The sequence below is a fragment of the Meriones unguiculatus genome, chromosome 5 (genome assembly GCF_030254825.1).
Source record: "Meriones unguiculatus strain TT.TT164.6M chromosome 5, Bangor_MerUng_6.1, whole genome shotgun sequence".
Lineage (NCBI taxonomy): Eukaryota > Metazoa > Chordata > Mammalia > Rodentia > Muridae > Meriones > Meriones unguiculatus.
This window is the reverse complement of record NC_083353.1, coordinates 13,824,513-13,841,436: the sequence shown is the minus strand read 5'-3', so window position 1 is coordinate 13,841,436 and position 16,924 is coordinate 13,824,513. Positions and strand designations below refer to the sequence as shown.

Below are 16,924 nucleotides of genomic sequence, written 5' to 3'. Positions count from 1 at the left end.
AAGACTACAATCTCCTGGCAGGATACCTACCAAGCATGAGAGCCATTTTATGTATTAGAGAACATACCTGCAGCCTCTCAGGATGGGTATGTTGAGGTGGTGGTTGTGGTTTTTGCACTGGCTTTGTCCTTTGGTTTGGTATACACTGGTCATGTTCAACCTGGGCTGATGCTTTCTTTGAAGGTCTCTCTGATTGGAGCACCTGCATGTGGATTGCCCTGTTCTGAAGGTGGAGGCACTGTGGACACTTACTGAAGCTAAAAAGTTTTTCCTTTGAGATAATGCACTGTCCGCCTCCCTACTCGCACCTCCAGGAACAGGATAAAACTGCAGAAGTGCATTCATTGTAAACTGAAAACGTGTGTTCGTCATATAAACAGTGTAGTTTCTAATCACAAAAATGTACTGGATCGTAAAGCCAGTTTCCCTTGGAACCCTGAAAACCTTTCTTCGTATGTGACTACATAATTGTGGTCCATCCTTACAGGTCAGGCCATACTGGGCCACACTGAGTCTGTCTACAGACAAACGCACGCATTTAGGGTGGTGGATGTCACAGTGATGTGATTCTTAGAGTTCCCCAAAAGCAGTGCCTCATTTTCGTTCAGTATCAGAATAATGCAGACTTCAGATTGTGCGAGTGTGTTGCGTGTTTGTCTACGTGCTCCTCACTTGGTTTTTGAGTCTTTACTGGCCTGAAACTTCATTAAGCTACTGTTTCAAGAATTTCCCCATTGTGCCAGGCTTTTTTTTTGGGGGGGGGAGGGAGCTATTTGTGGGTTCTAGGACTGTGCGCCTGCCTGTTGCAGCACTTTGGAGACTGAGCAATCTCCCCAGCCCCTGGCTTTCAATTTTTGATAACTAGGACAGTGGCTTTGACAAAGTACACCACCTACCCCTGGTATATTGACAAAGGAAGTCCTGCTCAGCAGGCCTCCGTGCTTGTGCCTTGGCCTGCCTCACACAGGTCTCAGTAACTGCTAGTGAAAGGGGAGCTTTGAGTTCTCCATCTCAAGGAATTGGGAGCTGCAAGTCTCAGGCTGTAAAGTTTGAGGCGCCAGCAATCAGAGGGGTCATGGATTCTTCATGTAGCATCCCATTTAAACAGCAAATGGGAGCATACCACTGCCACTTGAAACTGACGCAAAACCATGGGATCACCTTTGTCCAGTGTCCCTGTTACATTGCTCACCTCACTGCCTCATCCTTGATTGTTGGAGGAGGGTTCAGACTGGCTGTGGTGGGATGCTTGTGATCCTGGCACTGTGGAGGTGGCAACAGGAAAATTAGAAATCCTTAAGAGCAGGCTTGATTTTTGTTTAAAAAAGGAAAAAGGCCAGTAGATGAAAATCAATGGTTGTGTTCATGCTTAATATTAAAGTGTTGGCTTTTGTCTCAATGTTGTTGTTTTTTTTTGGGGGGGGGGGGCGGAATCAGGGTTTCTCTGTGTAGGCCTGGGTGTCCTGGAACTCTGCCTCAGTGATTATTTTTCTTTTTTGAGTTTCCAAATCAATAAGCTGCAGTAGAATCTTAAGCAGTCTTGTAGAAGAATACATTGAGTTAACTTACATCCTCTGTTCTCTCAACAGGTTCTGGATAAAAGCAGTCTGCAAATCCCAAATGAATAATCCTACCAGTTTCAAAGTTTCAAACTTGCTTGAACTCAGTGGAGAAGAAAAGGTCATCTTCATTAACACAAAAGGCAAATAAAAAAGCTTGATTGATAGGAAGTTGACCTCTATCGGTTTCAGTGGTTTAGGCTTCTTGCAGTTTGAGGCAGGAGATGTGGTTTGTCTAACCTTGATAGTTTTGTTTAAGGAGCTCTAAACTGTTAGAAAGCACTATCGGAGAGGCCATTGCTGTGAGAGTACATCCCACTGGTAGGATGAGGTGGTCATCCTATAATAATAGGAATAAATGGCCTTCACTCTTGGCTACTATGAGTTGCCAAGAGATTTAATACTAAATCGTTCCTTGGAACTCCACAGCTGGGCTGGTCAGGTGTGCAGCATTTTTAGTATACTGAGTCTGGCAGGTTTTAACTATCTCCTACATGTTACTTCATGCCAAACCAGTATACCCTGTTTTTCTTTACACTTTACCTTTAATGTCAGCACTGTATCCACAGAGATGATCTGCATTATCCTGCTCAGTGTTTCTAGCAGTTAACGCTTCCATCGCAGTCTTGGTGCACATAGCCATCCATGTATGTGATCAGACTTTGAGGGGATAGGTTTGGATTGTAACCCATTTTATTAAGAAATCCTGGTCCTCTTCCCCACATCCCTGGGGTTTTATTTTTTAAAGACAGACTAATTTTAAAAGTATGAGTGCTCTCTCTGCATGTATGTCGGCATGCCAGAAGAGGGCATCAGATCCCAGTATAAATGGTCGTGAGCTACCACAATCTGGGAATTGAACTCAGGACCTCTGTAAGAGCAGACAGTGGTGCACATAACTGCTGAGCCATCTCTCCAGCCCAGTCCCTGGGATTTTAAAGGAAGGGCACTGCTGTAGTCCACATAACCACCGAAAGAACAAAATGATTTCCTCTCGATCTGCTGCTGAATGTAGTGTTTCAACAGCAGCCATGGTTAAAAGTTTTGTTTTTTGAGACAGGGTTATCTGTGTCCTGGAACTCAATTTGTAGACCAGGCTGGCCTTGAAATCCTCCTGCCTCTGCTGGGATTAAGGTGTGAACCACCATCACCCAGCACCAGATCGTTTTTAAGATCAATGGGGTCTCAGGAGACAGGATGGCACATAACCATTAAAATCCATACTAAAGGACTAGAGATGGACTTAGCAGTTAAGAGTGTTTGCTACTCTTGCAGAGGACTAAGTACAGGTTCCCAACACAGACAGGCGCTCTCCCGTGGTACCTGTATGTTGGCACACACATCTTTATAGTAATACTCTCCCTCCGAACTCCAAGAGAGTCCTTTCTCCCAATTGTTTTATTACTGCTGTGGTTTCTCTAGTTCCTGCTACAAGTTGCTCAGATATATCCTGTCCCCACATTTTGCACTACTGGGGAATTAAACATGGTCTCATGCACACTAGGTATACCGTACTAATCACTTCGCCTTGGTAGTCTGCTCTCTCTAATATGGTTGCTTACATGTGGACCTCTTTGAAGCAGCATATGCACTCTCAGTGTTCCAAGGCTTCTCAATCCTGAATTCTGAGCCAGGTGTGGTCATCTGTTCCCTTAACCCCAGCACTTGGGAGGAAGAGGCAAAGGCTGAGGGATTTCTGTAAACTCAAGGTCAACCTGATCTACCATACAGAGAAACCCAGTCTAAAAAACAAAGAATGTGTGAAATGAATTACTGTTCTTTCCCGTACAAGCATGGTAAGAAAGCTGGACATGGTGTCACACAGCTGTTATTTTTGGCATTCAGGATGCGGAGGCAGATTGCATGCCCTTCAAAGACGGCGTGGGGTGCACAGTGGGGATGTCTAAATAAGTGTCAAAATACCTAACTAAAATGAAGGGGTTCCACAGTAGCAAACCAACAAACCATTGAATTTATTAAGTGCCACTTAGGAATATAGTACTAGCGTTGTGCAGGCATGCGACATTGGGGCTGTGTGTAGACACAAAGCAAACACATGACTCAGAACAGAGCCCAACACCGAGAAACGACAGTTAGCAATATCTAACAGAGGCCATTGCTATGAGGGTTTATCCAGCTGGTCCATGGTTGAGGTGAGCCATAGGAACAAATGGCCTTCACTCTCGGCTTCTATGAGTATTAACACTAAATCATGCCGATTTTACTTGAGACGAAAGACTGTTGAGTCAGACACAAGCGGAAGACAGCAGACATCATTATACAGGTGGGCCTTAATCTTTCTCAGGTGACAAGTCTTCTTGGCTCCAGTGCAGAACCCTGTGCCTTAGTTACCTGAGAGGAGTGTATGGGTTGGTGGCATTCCTTAACTTAACCCTGCAAAATTCAAATTTCTGACTGGTTTCATTTAAAAGAAATGAGGGGGCTGGAGAGATGGCTCAGAGGTTAAGAGCAGTGGCTGTACATCCAAAGGTCCTGAGTTCAACTCCCAACAACCACATGGTGGCTCCTAACCATCCATAATGAGATCTGGTGCCCTATTCTGGCATACAGGCAGGCACAGTACTGTATAAATAATAAAAGAAACGAGATGAAAATGAAGTTGGCTAACTTGCAGTAGCAATACACTGTACTGACATTTCATAGTCTTTAGTCATCACTAGTCCTCTAGATCACTTTAAATACCTATGTATAAAGAAAGGGCCGGCACAGACCAAAATAATGCTCTGTGGTGGTAGGGAGGAAATGGAGGACTTCATGGGCTTATTAGGCAAGAGCTATACCTTAAGCATTCTTGGATATGTTCTTTCAAGAGCTGCACTACTCATATCCCTAAAATTCTTGGGTATTCTCATTTGAATGAAGTCTGGGCCTGGGGAGATGCTCCCTTAATAAAGTGCTTGCTATGTGGCTAGGAGGACCTCAGTTCAGATCCCAAAGTATGATGTAAAAGCCAAGCAGATGCCCAGGGCTGGCCAACCAGTTCTAACCGAACTGGAAATCTCTAGGTTCAGTGAGAAGCCCTGTCTAAAGAACCCTGGAGAACTGAAGAAGACAGCATCGCCCCTTTGCCCCTACATGACCATGTACACACATAATACAAAAACTATATTCCTTTTTTTTTTAAAAAATAAACCCACACACCTAATCACTGTATTTATTTAATGATTTTACCAGTCGGGTAGCCTAAAACCAGTAACTTGCTTCTGATTTAATTAGTTCTAAGACAGTTATTCACATCTGTTTAAGTACTCCCCAAACTGGGATTCGATCAACTGAACAGTAATTACATATCTTCATGAAAACCAGTTTGTACTCTTTTGTCTAGGCCAAAGGACCAGACATCACAGAGCAGGTAGGCAGCAAAGGCCGGTGAGCTCTTGCCCGACGGACATAGTGGGAATGAGGCAGGCTTGCAGACACTCCGTGTGCGGGACTTCTTTTTCTCCAAGAGCCACTGACTTCACAGTGCGTGAGGGTGCTGGAGATGGATCCTAGGGTCTTGTGTCCAGGCTACAGCCCTTTATCTGCTTATTTTACCACCTGTAATAGTCCAGCAGCTCAATCACTTGTCTTCACTGATGTCACTGTCACTGTCACTGCTGCTATCTCCATCAATGCTGCTGCTGTTCAATGCAGTGAGGTTACCCAGGGCTTCTCTGTAAGGCGGAGAAATGACATCACACTCTAGCTCATAGGATCAGGGGTATTTGGCATGTGATACGTAAGTAGTCAAAAGCAGTTTTGAAAGCAGAAAAAGGGATCCCAAAACTGTACTTAACAAAAAGTTCCAACAGCCCAACATGTTCAAAGCCTATGATGGAAGAAACAAGACCTTCCCTGGCTTTGTAAGGAAAGCAGAAGAACACCATAAGGACCCGAACAGGAGTCAGAGACAGACTTACTTTTGTTCTGGGTCTAATGTGAAATCCATCATTACTCTTTGGGCAAGGCTCTCACAGATAGGCAAGCTGAAGGCACTTGCCAGCTTCACAGCCTCAATGGCCCGATCAGGACTATTTGATGTTTTTGCAGCGTCCACAAACTCCTCCAGTAGTTTATCTCTGTAAAAGAAAGCAAAACCCAACAGTCCCCAGCCTACTTATTTTCTACTACAGACTTAATGTGTGTAGTTGCAGCATGTATGTGCAATGTCCGTAGAGGCCAGTCAGATCCTCTGGAAATGGAGTTTAAAATGGTTGTGAGCCTTCACATGGGTGGTGAGAACTAAATTACTTGGCCATACGGAAAAGCATGCAATGTGCGCCATTTCTCCAGTGGCCATAACTTAAGTTTTTAACTTTTACTGAAATATTTACAGGCAAGGTACAGAGGATGTGTATTAGTAAAATCCTCATTAATTTTGGACAAAAGATACAGGATAACATTCTACATGTCCCCAAGATATGATCCCCGAACAGAGAAAAGAAGCCTGAGGATATTCTGAATAGTAGATGAACTGCTTGCCTGTCTAACCAAAGAGCTCTCAAACGCAGTTTAGATAGGTGAAGAGATTCCAGTTGTGCACCCGAGAGTCAAAGTCCATGTAACTATTTCAAGCCTGTATCAGGTAAGGCCTTTTAGTCAACTCACCTGGGAATCTTATTGTGCTTTTTGAAAAGTGCCAGCATTTTCCTGTGGAAGAAGAGGAAAGGTGACTACTGATAGAAAAACAAGTGGCAGCCAGACAAACTTCCTAAATTCCTCTGGGCTCTACTATTTCCCAGTCCCGGCTGCAAAAATTCAACAGGTAAATCTGAGATGTGGCCAATGCTGAGAAAAGCTGTCTCCTTCAGAGGCAGTCCATACTGTACCCTGTGCAGGGGGAGAAGACGCGGTGGGGTGGGCTTAGCCTGCTCCCCTCTTAAAGCCGCAGTCAGTCGGTGTTAACACTCCACCCGGAAGAACAGGCTCAGATTAAGGCAACAGTCTCATGTATGTGAGTGCCCTCAGTCTGCCACGTGCAAGACAAAGGCACCACACATACATTCAGCTCCCATGACTCAGCTGAGGTCCGTACCCCTGCGCCAATCATCACAGCCTGCTCATACCATGTGGAGAGACAGAGAGAGGGAACCGAGATCATCTTGACTTTTCTACAATGTACCTCTTAATTTTGGAAAAATGAGTAAGCCCAAGGTCCCCTTTATAAACAATAGTATCAGTGAAGTGCTGGTAAAACACACACAGAAGCAGAATAGTGGCACAAACCAAAGAGGCTCTTTTCAAGGCCATGTTTCAAGAAATACCAGTTGCCAGAAGTCTAAGGTGGGGAAATACCAGGCCACATTCTAAGGTGAGGAATGGCGATTAGAGGACTAGCAAGCTAGTCATACTGAATTGCCAGAGCAGTTTCAAAAGTATCCTTCTCACATCACTCAGAACCACAGGCGAAGAATTTCTTGCTCAGTTAAGATCCAGAAAAGGAAAAGGTATGAAATTAAAATTCTCACCTCACCTACATCATAGATAATTGGTCTTAACAAAAATCTCTTTTTTAACTTGTATATGCAAGTGTTTACAAAATCTGTATACTCAGGTTTGGAATATTGTATATTCACCTGCTCCTAAGCTGACTTAGAGAACACTCACCCATCAAGTTGAGTGAGTGCTCAGCTCTAAGCTGGCATTTATACTTAGGAATTTATACTCACCAGGCTTCCTGGGTTCTGCCACCTCTTAAAAAAAGGACAGCTATACACTGTAGATGGTTGGCTGGCCAATCAAGAGCACTCTGCTGGGCATCTTGGCTTTCATATGTAGATTTGATATCAGCAGCACAGTCAGCAAATGCCACCTGAAGCTGAAAGGCTCTAAGAGTCAGAAGAACTGCCTAGCTGCTCTGACAACAATTTAAAATCAAGAGACTATCACATGCATGGCAAACAAGAACAACATAAAATGAAGCCTGGACCTGGGATAGGCAACTAAGTACCTGTTTGAAATCTAGTCATAAAAAATCCTCTAAGAGATTTTAATTTCTTGATAGTGTATTCATGTGACATACGGGTGCCAGAACCCACATATGGAGGTCAGAGGACAACTTGTGGGAACTAGTCCTCTCCTTCCATGTAGGCTCCAGGGAAAGCACTTAGGTCTTCAGACTTGGCAGAAAGCGCCTTTATCCACTTGACCAATCATCTCCTATCTTTTCAAGTAGCAATAAAATAAAAGACCTTAATAATTTTTGTGTGTATAGGTATTTTCCCTGCATATATACACGTGTGCCTGATGCCTGCAGGCCAGTTTCGCTGGAACTGTCACCAACAGTTTCGAGCCCCAATTTTGATTATTGTTAATTATGTGAGTACGGGAGAACATAGGCATCTGAGTGCAGGCGTTGTGAGCACCTATGTGAGCAGTGGGACCTGCGTCCTCGTCCTCTAGAACAGTAAGTGCTTTTCCACTGAGCCATCTCTCTAGGGCCTGGAATAATTATTAACATAATCTGGCTTTGTCACCACTATATTCCTGCTGCCTGCTTTGGACTAGAAGAACCAGGCTAACACTAAGACTAGTGTTCTGCTAATGGTAATACACATTGAAACTTAACCTAGATTTGTACATGTGAACATCCCACAAGGATGGGGAAAACCAGGGAAACAACCTTAAAAGACATAAGTATTCGCAAATACACAGGTCAGTGCACATCTGACGATGATGGTGGAATTTGAGCTTCAAGACAGCCCTACCTCTGGCGAATGTTTATCCCTGGCCATGAGCATCAAGATTTCTCCTTTTAGGGCTTCTCGAAAAGTATGGCCATATTCTTTACTATCTTAAAGCAAAACAAAATAACAGTGATCACCAAAATGAAAATCATCTGGTGAACCTTTATCTGCTACTGCCTTTTATGTTTTGGTGGGGGAAAGTTAGCACAACTTTAATTCCAGTACTCTGCGAGGAAGAGAAAGGATTTCTGAGAGTTCAAGGCCAGCCTGGTCCACAAAATGAGTACCGGGCCAGTCAGTTCTACACAATGAGACCTGTTGCCAATTCCAATCATCCTTGGGTAAGACACAGAACTGGACTTTGGTAGGAATTGTTCAGGCATTGATATCTAAAACACATGAAACTGAGACTTAGCCATGTTCATGACTATTACTTAGCAACATAACCAGCACTGCTCCTGAGTTGACTGCAACACGAGAATCAGGCCAACAGAGATGAGCACAGGCTCTGTGGTGGGACAGCAGCACTCAAGATGTAGAACCAGCCATATAATTGGCAACCTTTACAACTGCTCAGAATGAGCTCATTTTCCACACGTGTACTCATCCAATAAAACATGAGCAAAGCTTGAAGTTTGACCTTAACACAATTAAAAATGGACGCATTCAGTCCTAAAAATGCAAACATGTTAATCCAAACATGAGTCACTGAAGTAAGCTAGCACGTGTACAAATCTGTCTCTTACCTTTCCAAATCTGAGGAACAATTTCTAGCCTATTGGCCACATCCAATGCTTGGAGAAGACCTATCAATACTTGGGAGTGGGGAAGGTACACCTGATTGAGAAATACAAACATGACTTTAAAGCATCCATCAGAAAAGATTCACATATTCATCTACAAAGACAAAAAGCAAGTAATGAATCCTCTTACTGAAGGTATTAGGTCCTTATACCACTTCAAGATGACATCAATTTGTTCCATTGAACAAATCAAACTGAAAAACCTCGAACTGTGGAGAGAAAAAGCATTTAGATGAAGTCATAAGGAACAGAGTTTGGATCCTGGCAGCCATTTGAGATATCAGGCATTCCTCTAGCTAATGCCTATAACCCCAACACCGAAGTAGGGAATAGATAGGCTCAGTGGGCTTCCAGACTAGCTGAGACACCTATGTTCAGAAGTGACCTTGCCTTGGAAAAACAGGTAGAAATGACAGAGAACTCCTGGTACCCTCTTCTGGCTTTCCCATGCATGCACAAGTGTGTGCATACTCACAAAGACAAGCACACACATATTAAATCTTTAAATATATAAAGTAACAACTTACTAATAGAAATTACGTTGAAGATCATGTCCAATCAATTTCCGGTTGTCCCCCGTGTTTAAAAGGCCATGTACTCGGTAAGCAAGCTCTAAATCTCTGAGAGATGAACACTGAAAATTTGCAAGGCGCATTACCCAGACATTCTTACAAGCCAAACCGTAACTCAACACATGGTGATAAGTGTATTTCTTTGTATAAGTACTTAACTAAGGGTAGATTCAATTTATTGATTAATATAAAAAAAATACTCAACAAGGAACTGGTAGTTAAATCCTAGGGTTATGAAATTTAAAACAAAATTATTTTTCATAGCAACTCTATGACTGTACCATCAAAATCACCATGAAATAGCTACCGAGTAGTCATATGAACTCTGAGGAAACCCCGAGGACAGACACAAGGCTGCCACACAATCATCCTTAACCAACAGGATGTTTCCTACTCATCCTGAAACTGTGAAATGTCTCCACTGATGATGATAAAATGAAAACCAACAAAATAATCTATTTCTATCACTTTACAAAGTTAATGAGCAAAAAAATATTTTGAAAGCTTATCAAAACAGGCATGAAAAGAAGGCAATACAGTGAAGAGTAGGGTATATGATTGTAAAAGTATAGATTGTAGAAAAGCAAAGAGTTAAAAAGCGAAAGGACATGCAGAAGCCTACAATTACAGGTCAAACGGGGGGGGGACTTACATCAGGGATAATTAGGTTAATAAATTGGCACTTACCACATTTATTGCCGACTGAAAAAATTTATCTAAAAACCAAAGTTTGCAAGAGGCTTAATTGGTATGGATGTAACATCATTTTCATATAAGTAACAATATGCTACAGACATTCTTGGCTTTCTCAGAATGTTATGTTCAATCCAAATAGTTACTTAGCTAAACAAAGGTTGCCCTCAACACAAGGCCTCTTCACTAATGGTATTCAGGCAAACCACCCTCATTAGCTAGGGGGAAAGCATAAGTAATTTCTGTACATACCATCATCCAGGTCCCGTGGAGAAAATTTCCTCCCCTCTAATTCATTCATAATATCATAGATGATGAAAGATGTTGCTTTCATAGAGCTACCTGCAGAAAAGCAAGGCAAATAGGTTTTTATCAGGAGTCCATTTCCATACATACCACCAACTTCACATCCCCAAGTTACAAATACCCCTAACTGTTGCCTCCATCTTGAGCCCAAGACCTGGCAGAGAAAGCTAGGCAAGGCCAAAAATGTCCTGAAGAAACCTCTACAGGCCAGAACTCAAATCTTTGTAAAGTCTGTAACAATCACTGTGCTCTGTACTTGTGTTCCATTTAGACTGAACCCTTTTCATCCCTACTAAGCACCTCAAATTTCTTTGGACTGGGACAAATACCAACACCACCATCCCAAACTGTGAGTTCCCAACCATACCCCAGATAGCTCCCAGAGAGCACAGCCAGAGTGGTGCTGCTTCCTACCCAAATCAGGCCTGGGCCTGTGCAACTCCACTGAAACAAAGGCCACCCACTAACAGAGTTAGTTAAGCTGTTTCCTGTCAGAGAACTGGCTACTCAGGAATCATGTGACTGGCAGTCTGCTAAACTGGTGCCGAAGGAAAGTCCCTGCCCCTCATGAATGCCTGAATTGGTGTCTTCAACACCCTCTGCAGGTCTGAATATGCAAATTAGGTGATTTCGTCCCTTGTTGTTTTGTCTTCTCCTCCCCACTGACTAGATAAGCTAGCCCTGCCATTTCAATAAAGGAGATCCTGTTTTCCAGCATCCTAAGACCACTGGTACACAACAGTGCACATTGGCAGTGGCCAGGGGTGGGGGGTGGGGGACGCAACACACAACAGGGAACCACAGCAAACCATCACTGAAATTATTAGGTGGTACTTGTGTTCTTTTAAAGTCAAGTCAGATAGGGAAGCAAGACAAAAGCCAACTGTAGAGTTAGTGGATGGGGTGGTTTTTAGAAGTCACATGAGCCATCCATACCAACAATAAGGTATGAAGATCATGAATCAGGGTTCACCTCAGTTACATAGCAGCACACAAAGGGCAAAGGCAGGCGGATCTCTGTGAGTTCAAGGTCAGCCTGGTCTACAAAGCAAGTTCAGGACAGCCAAGGCTACGCAGAGAAACCCTGTCTCAAACAACAACAACAACAAACCCTAATGGGCAAAACCAATAGAGCAAACTCTGTACATGTGGAGGGTCTGTGCAAACACCAAGGCCAGCAGAATGTTGATCCACAAGTGGCAAGAAGTTCAGCTCAACACAACTCAGTAGCTGGTGTTGGTTCAAACTTTCAGGGTCTGACCCCAGGTAGATTATTGTAGGCAGAATTAAGCACAGCACAATTTGGAAAACAGTGTAGTAGTAATAATTAACTCTACCCCATGTGCACGGCAAGGCTTACAATATAACCACATTGAAACTGTTATGAAATAAAAGTGATACTGGGAATCTTCCATCAAGACAGGTTCTATAGATTAGCTGAGAAAGCAGGCTCAAGGTAAAGAAAGCACATGACCAGGGTGGGAAGCCAGTGCAGTCCGGAATACATGTCAGCAGGCTCTTGGCTGTATCTGCTTCCGGCCTTCTGGGAGGAAAACAGGTTACACATCTCTCCCTTTAAAGATAGAACTCTGTGGGTTAACATTCCTGGTTCCTTGAATGTGTACTGTGAGCAGTAAGATCTACATGGCTTCTATGCTCCACTACCACACAAACACACATGTAGCCAGCAGAAGTGAATAGTGAGGACTCAGCAATGACCTGTATAGCAAGGCCAAGAAACATACTGTAGAAACAGTCTCACCAGGTGGTAGGGAGGGGAAGGTGGGGAGGCCAGGTGGTGGTGGCAGTGCAGGCCTTTAATCCTAGCACTGTGGAGGCAAGGCAAGTGGATCTGGGTGAATTCGAGGCCAGCCTGGTCTACAAAGAGAATTCCAGCATAGCCACCGCTACACACAGGAACCCTGGCTTGAAGCCTCAACACCACCACCCCAAACTCCAGAAAATACTGGGAAAAATGTATTTCCTTTTTAAATATTTATGCATGTCAGTGCGTCTCAACCTTCCTAATACTGCAACCCTTTAATACAGTTCCTTATGCTGTGGTGACCCAAACCATAAAATCATTTCATTGCTACTTCATAATAACTTTGCTACTGCTATGAATATAAGCATCTGATACGCAGCCCCAAGCTTAGAGCCGCTGATGTGTGTGTACTCTGTGTACTGTGGTCTTGAGTCCAGAGGATGTCAGATCCACAGAAGCTGGGAGGTGAGCCTGTGAGTGTTAGGAGCAGAACATGCAAGTTTTCCCGACCACTTACAACAATAGCTCTCAACCTGTGTGTCACAGCTGCAGGGGTCGTCAAATTGCCCTTTCACAGGGCTAGTGTATCAGATATCCTCACAGTGGATATTTACAATTCACAGCAGAAGGAAAATTACAGTCACAAAAATAAGTTTATGGTTGGGGGTGTTACCACAACACAAGGAATTGTATAAAAGGGTCCCATCATTAGGAAGGCTGAGAACCACTGACTTAAACCATCTCTTTGGCCCTCAAAATTCCATTTCTACATGTAGAAAAAAAAATGTGTATAGAAAAATCATTCAGAAATGAGCCAAAGTCTACAATGTAAGACCTAGTACCCTGAAACAGCCTGAAAGAAACCACCACAGGGACAATGCTTCAAAACCGTGGCATAGGCAAGTGTTTTCTGTAAAGGACATCAATACCCAGCAGTGTGGCACATCTTTGTCAACCCCAACACCCAGGCAGGAGGATCACGAATCAGAGGTTTACCAGTGAGCTGCTTCTGGGGATTCTCCAGGTTCTTCCCCATCTCACTGGACACTGGTATTAGAGGCCCACTCCCCAGTCAGACTTTACATTGGTTCTGGAATCCAACTTAAGTTCTCCAGGCTTGCAAGGCAGGCATTTCATCCACTGAAGCAGGGTTTGTCTCAGGGCATTGATAAAACGCAATGACAAGAACAACTTCCGGGGAATGGGGTAGGTGGCCCAGGGTGAAGGACTGACCTGTCACCGTTAGGACTACGAGTGTGTGGGGCTCACCCTAGGAATACACTACACACACTTGTGTTCTGGAGAGCACACTCTATAGTTTTCAGACTGTTACAGGGCCTTTACCCACTGACCCATCTCGCCCTTTCTCTAGACTCACACAGTACACGTATGTAGTTAAAAGATGACCTTTAACATCTGATCTGCTTGCTCTGACTTTTCAAGTTCTGAGGTTAAAGACAAGTGTCACCAGGTCTGGAACACATAAGTTCTATTTAAGTCTCATTTGTAGGAACTAAAACTGGAGATCAACATAGTAAGCAAAACTAAGTTATACTTGAACAAATACTACATTTCCTCTTTCACATGGAATCTAGACTATGCAGACATGTCTGTTTATACATGAAATGAAAGTAGAAGAGGAGTCACTGTGAGGAACAAGACTGATAGAGGAGCATAGATGCCAGAATGAGAATGGGCAATTCTGGAGGCAGTGAGATGGCTTGGTGTCTCACATAAGAGCAACTGCTGCCAACTCCGAGGATGGAGCTTGATTGTTGGAACTCATAAAAGAAAAAATAGACTGCTGAGACTTAATGTCACCTTTTAAAAATATATTCTCAAACTATACAATTACCCATGGCTACTAAGCTATTATACTGAGCAGCACAGTTCTAAAGACGAAAAGGAACTCTTTAACTACAAGCTACCTTGCCTACTCTTCTTTATAGTCCAAGAACGCCACAGTACACTCTGTAGCCCTCTCCAAGTTTGTAGTTTATATTGCAACCTAACCTCAAGATAAACCTTTTGCTCAAACTGTAAATGCTAATTTGTGAATTTTCTTTTCTTCATGTGTATGGTTGGGTTTTTTTTCTGCATATATGCTTCTGTGTACCTGGAGCCCTTGGAGGCCAGAAGCTCTGGATCCCTGAGACTAGACTGATATATGATTGTGAGCCATCATTTGGGTACTGGGAATCCAACCTGAGTCCTCTGGAAGAGCAGTCACTTCTCTTAACCATTCTCTCTAGCCTCTGAATCCTGTGGGTTTTTTATTTGTTTGTTTGTTTGTTTTTTTAAGAAAGGGTTTCTCTGTGTAGCCTTGGCTGTCCTAGAACTTTCTCTGTAGACCAGGCTGGCTATCACCTCACAGAGATCCACCTGCCTCTGCCTACCCAGTGGTGGGATTTTGTTCACTACCATGCCCAGGAAATTCTCATGAAGAATTCACATGAAGAACAGGTACTTCAACACGTACATAAACTCAACAGCAACGGTTAATGTTCATACAAGTCAAAATGTCAGGTTATACATACCTCGCTGGTAAAAGAGGCGAATAATATAATGGTATGTTGCAAGTGATGGTTCTCAAATTACCAAGTAGATAGAGAGAAAAAAAAAAAAAAAGAAATACAATAAAACACAGCTATCCAAAATAAAGATGAAACAGATTGTTAACACTTCTATTCCTTTGAAGATATTTTTAGCTCATCTCATGAGAGTGAAGTTGCTCTAAAGACGGCATCACTTTGTTATAATCATACAAGTGTGACTGATCACTGAAAATAACGAAGCATCATGCCCAACTAATCATCAATGAAGTAATTACTGAACTACCCGTAACAGGCCAGCCCAGAATATCTAATTACATGCTGAAGAAAGGACATTTAAACCTGGCTAACAAAGCAATCAGTTCCTGTCTAGACCAAATGTTAAAAATAACATTGTACTTACAGCAAAGAACACCAGGGCTAACCTTCATCCTAACAGTTAATCCTTGGAATCCACGGGAACATAAATCCAATATACCACGGATGCCCAGTTACTCCTATGCTGAAGGCCCTCATATAAAATAATGCAGTATCTGCATGTAATGCCCACATAGCCTAATGTATGCTTCAAAGAATTTCTAGACCACCCGAAACATCTGGTGTGTTACAAAGGCTATGCAAACACTTCTTGTATTTTTTAGGAATCAGTGACCAAGACCAAGTGTATACATGCTGACAATTTTTTTCCCTGACATTTTTATCTGGGGTTGAGTGCCAAGATAGATACAGTAGCTACCAAGGGCCAACTGCAAAGGAAATTACGCATGCAAAAAGAAAGTCCCAACAGAATAATGGTAACGATGAAGCTACTTCTTGCTTTTGTGGTTCTGACCAGTGGTCCACCTTGGTAGTTCATCTTCAGGGAGGATTCCAGGATGTACCCTTACCTATTCCAACATATTTCATTTCACGTAAGGTCTGTAATGCTGGCAGCCTTCCAAACAAGTAAAACTTCTGGAGACATTTCAACACTGTATTAAAAGTCTGCAGGTTTGGTTTCACCTTCTGTGCAACCATATGTTTCAGAAGATCCTGGGTGAATCCAAAACGGAAAATACTTTTTTTACTCCAAGGTAACTTGACAGCCTGGTTTGGTGGCCCATGTCTTTACTCCAAGAACCCAAGATTCAAAAGCAAAAGATCTCTGTGAGTTCAGAGCCAGCCTGGCTCACATATCAAGTTCCAGGCATTAAAGGCTACATCCCTTTTCTTAGAGAAACCTGGAAAAACTGTGACAAAGTACTGGCTGCAGGGCTGGAGACCTCATTTTCTAGAAAAGCCTAACACTGTCATGGGGTCAAATACCTGTCCATCCAGACCCTATGATCCAACCCAGGGAATCAAGGTATCTATCCAGCAGCCTTCTACCAAACTGAGACTTCCAAAAGAACCTATGAACAGATCACTACAGTATAAAGACATGTCCTATTTTAGTTTTTGATAAAATCCTCTCTAAGGATTTCAATTTAATTTCTCTGGCCAGAATTCTATTACCCGTTCCATGCAAAGTGTCCCAACTCTTCCTGAATTCCAGCTCTATGGTCATTGGTGAAGCAGCGCTCTCTCTTCTCCCGTTAGACAGGCTTCTTAAGCAAGGGCATGGCACTGAGCAGTTGTTTGCTGAGAGCAGTGACTGCCACAGAAATGCTAAATTAATCTTTCTTAGTAAAAGGTAGCTAGAAGACATTGAAGGTGTTCCTTACCAGTGTATTAGTCCATTTTTCCTCAAATTTCTCATTGGGCATCATCATTTTGGCTTCAATCAATGCATTGAAAGTATATACATCAGCTGTAAAATGAAAGTAATAAAATGAAAATTTACCTCAAAACAGCCGAAAATGAGAACTGGTCAGTCTTTGGTGTGTCTTAGCTAATCTCAGTAAGTCCTAGATCTTCACTCCCATTTTAATCATGAGCGTGGCAAGAAAAGACAAACAATCTAAACAACCACCCCACATCCCTCAAACAACTGTGGGACAAAATCC

At 42.9% G+C, this 16,924-nt stretch overlaps 1 protein-coding gene and 1 non-coding gene across 2 annotated transcripts in view; both read right to left on the bottom strand.

The window, feature by feature from the left end:
- Nucleotides 1-4,720: 4,720 nt before the first annotated feature.
- The window catches only part of Ptcd3 (pentatricopeptide repeat domain 3), a 29,628-nt gene continuing 17,424 nt past the window's right edge, over nt 4,721-16,924 (bottom strand). The window contains exons 12-24 of the mRNA XM_021661458.2: nt 16,643-16,728; nt 15,827-15,971; nt 14,925-14,975; nt 10,569-10,658; nt 10,311-10,339; nt 9,579-9,685; nt 9,182-9,260; nt 8,995-9,085; nt 8,270-8,355; nt 7,232-7,380; nt 6,171-6,212; nt 5,483-5,641; nt 4,721-5,236 (exon numbers count right to left, since the gene is read on the bottom strand). Of these exons, the coding sequence (XP_021517133.1) occupies nt 5,143-5,236; nt 5,483-5,641; nt 6,171-6,212; nt 7,232-7,380; nt 8,270-8,355; nt 8,995-9,085; nt 9,182-9,260; nt 9,579-9,685; nt 10,311-10,339; nt 10,569-10,658; nt 14,925-14,975; nt 15,827-15,971; nt 16,643-16,728 (1,208 nt within the window). The 3' untranslated portion in view covers nt 4,721-5,142. The remainder of the gene's footprint in view (nt 5,237-5,482; nt 5,642-6,170; nt 6,213-7,231; nt 7,381-8,269; nt 8,356-8,994; nt 9,086-9,181; nt 9,261-9,578; nt 9,686-10,310; nt 10,340-10,568; nt 10,659-14,924; nt 14,976-15,826; nt 15,972-16,642; nt 16,729-16,924) is intronic.
- Nucleotides 6,485-6,621, bottom strand: LOC132654450 (small nucleolar RNA SNORD94). The gene has a single exon (XR_009592092.1). It is a non-coding gene; the product is annotated as a small nucleolar RNA SNORD94 (small nucleolar RNA).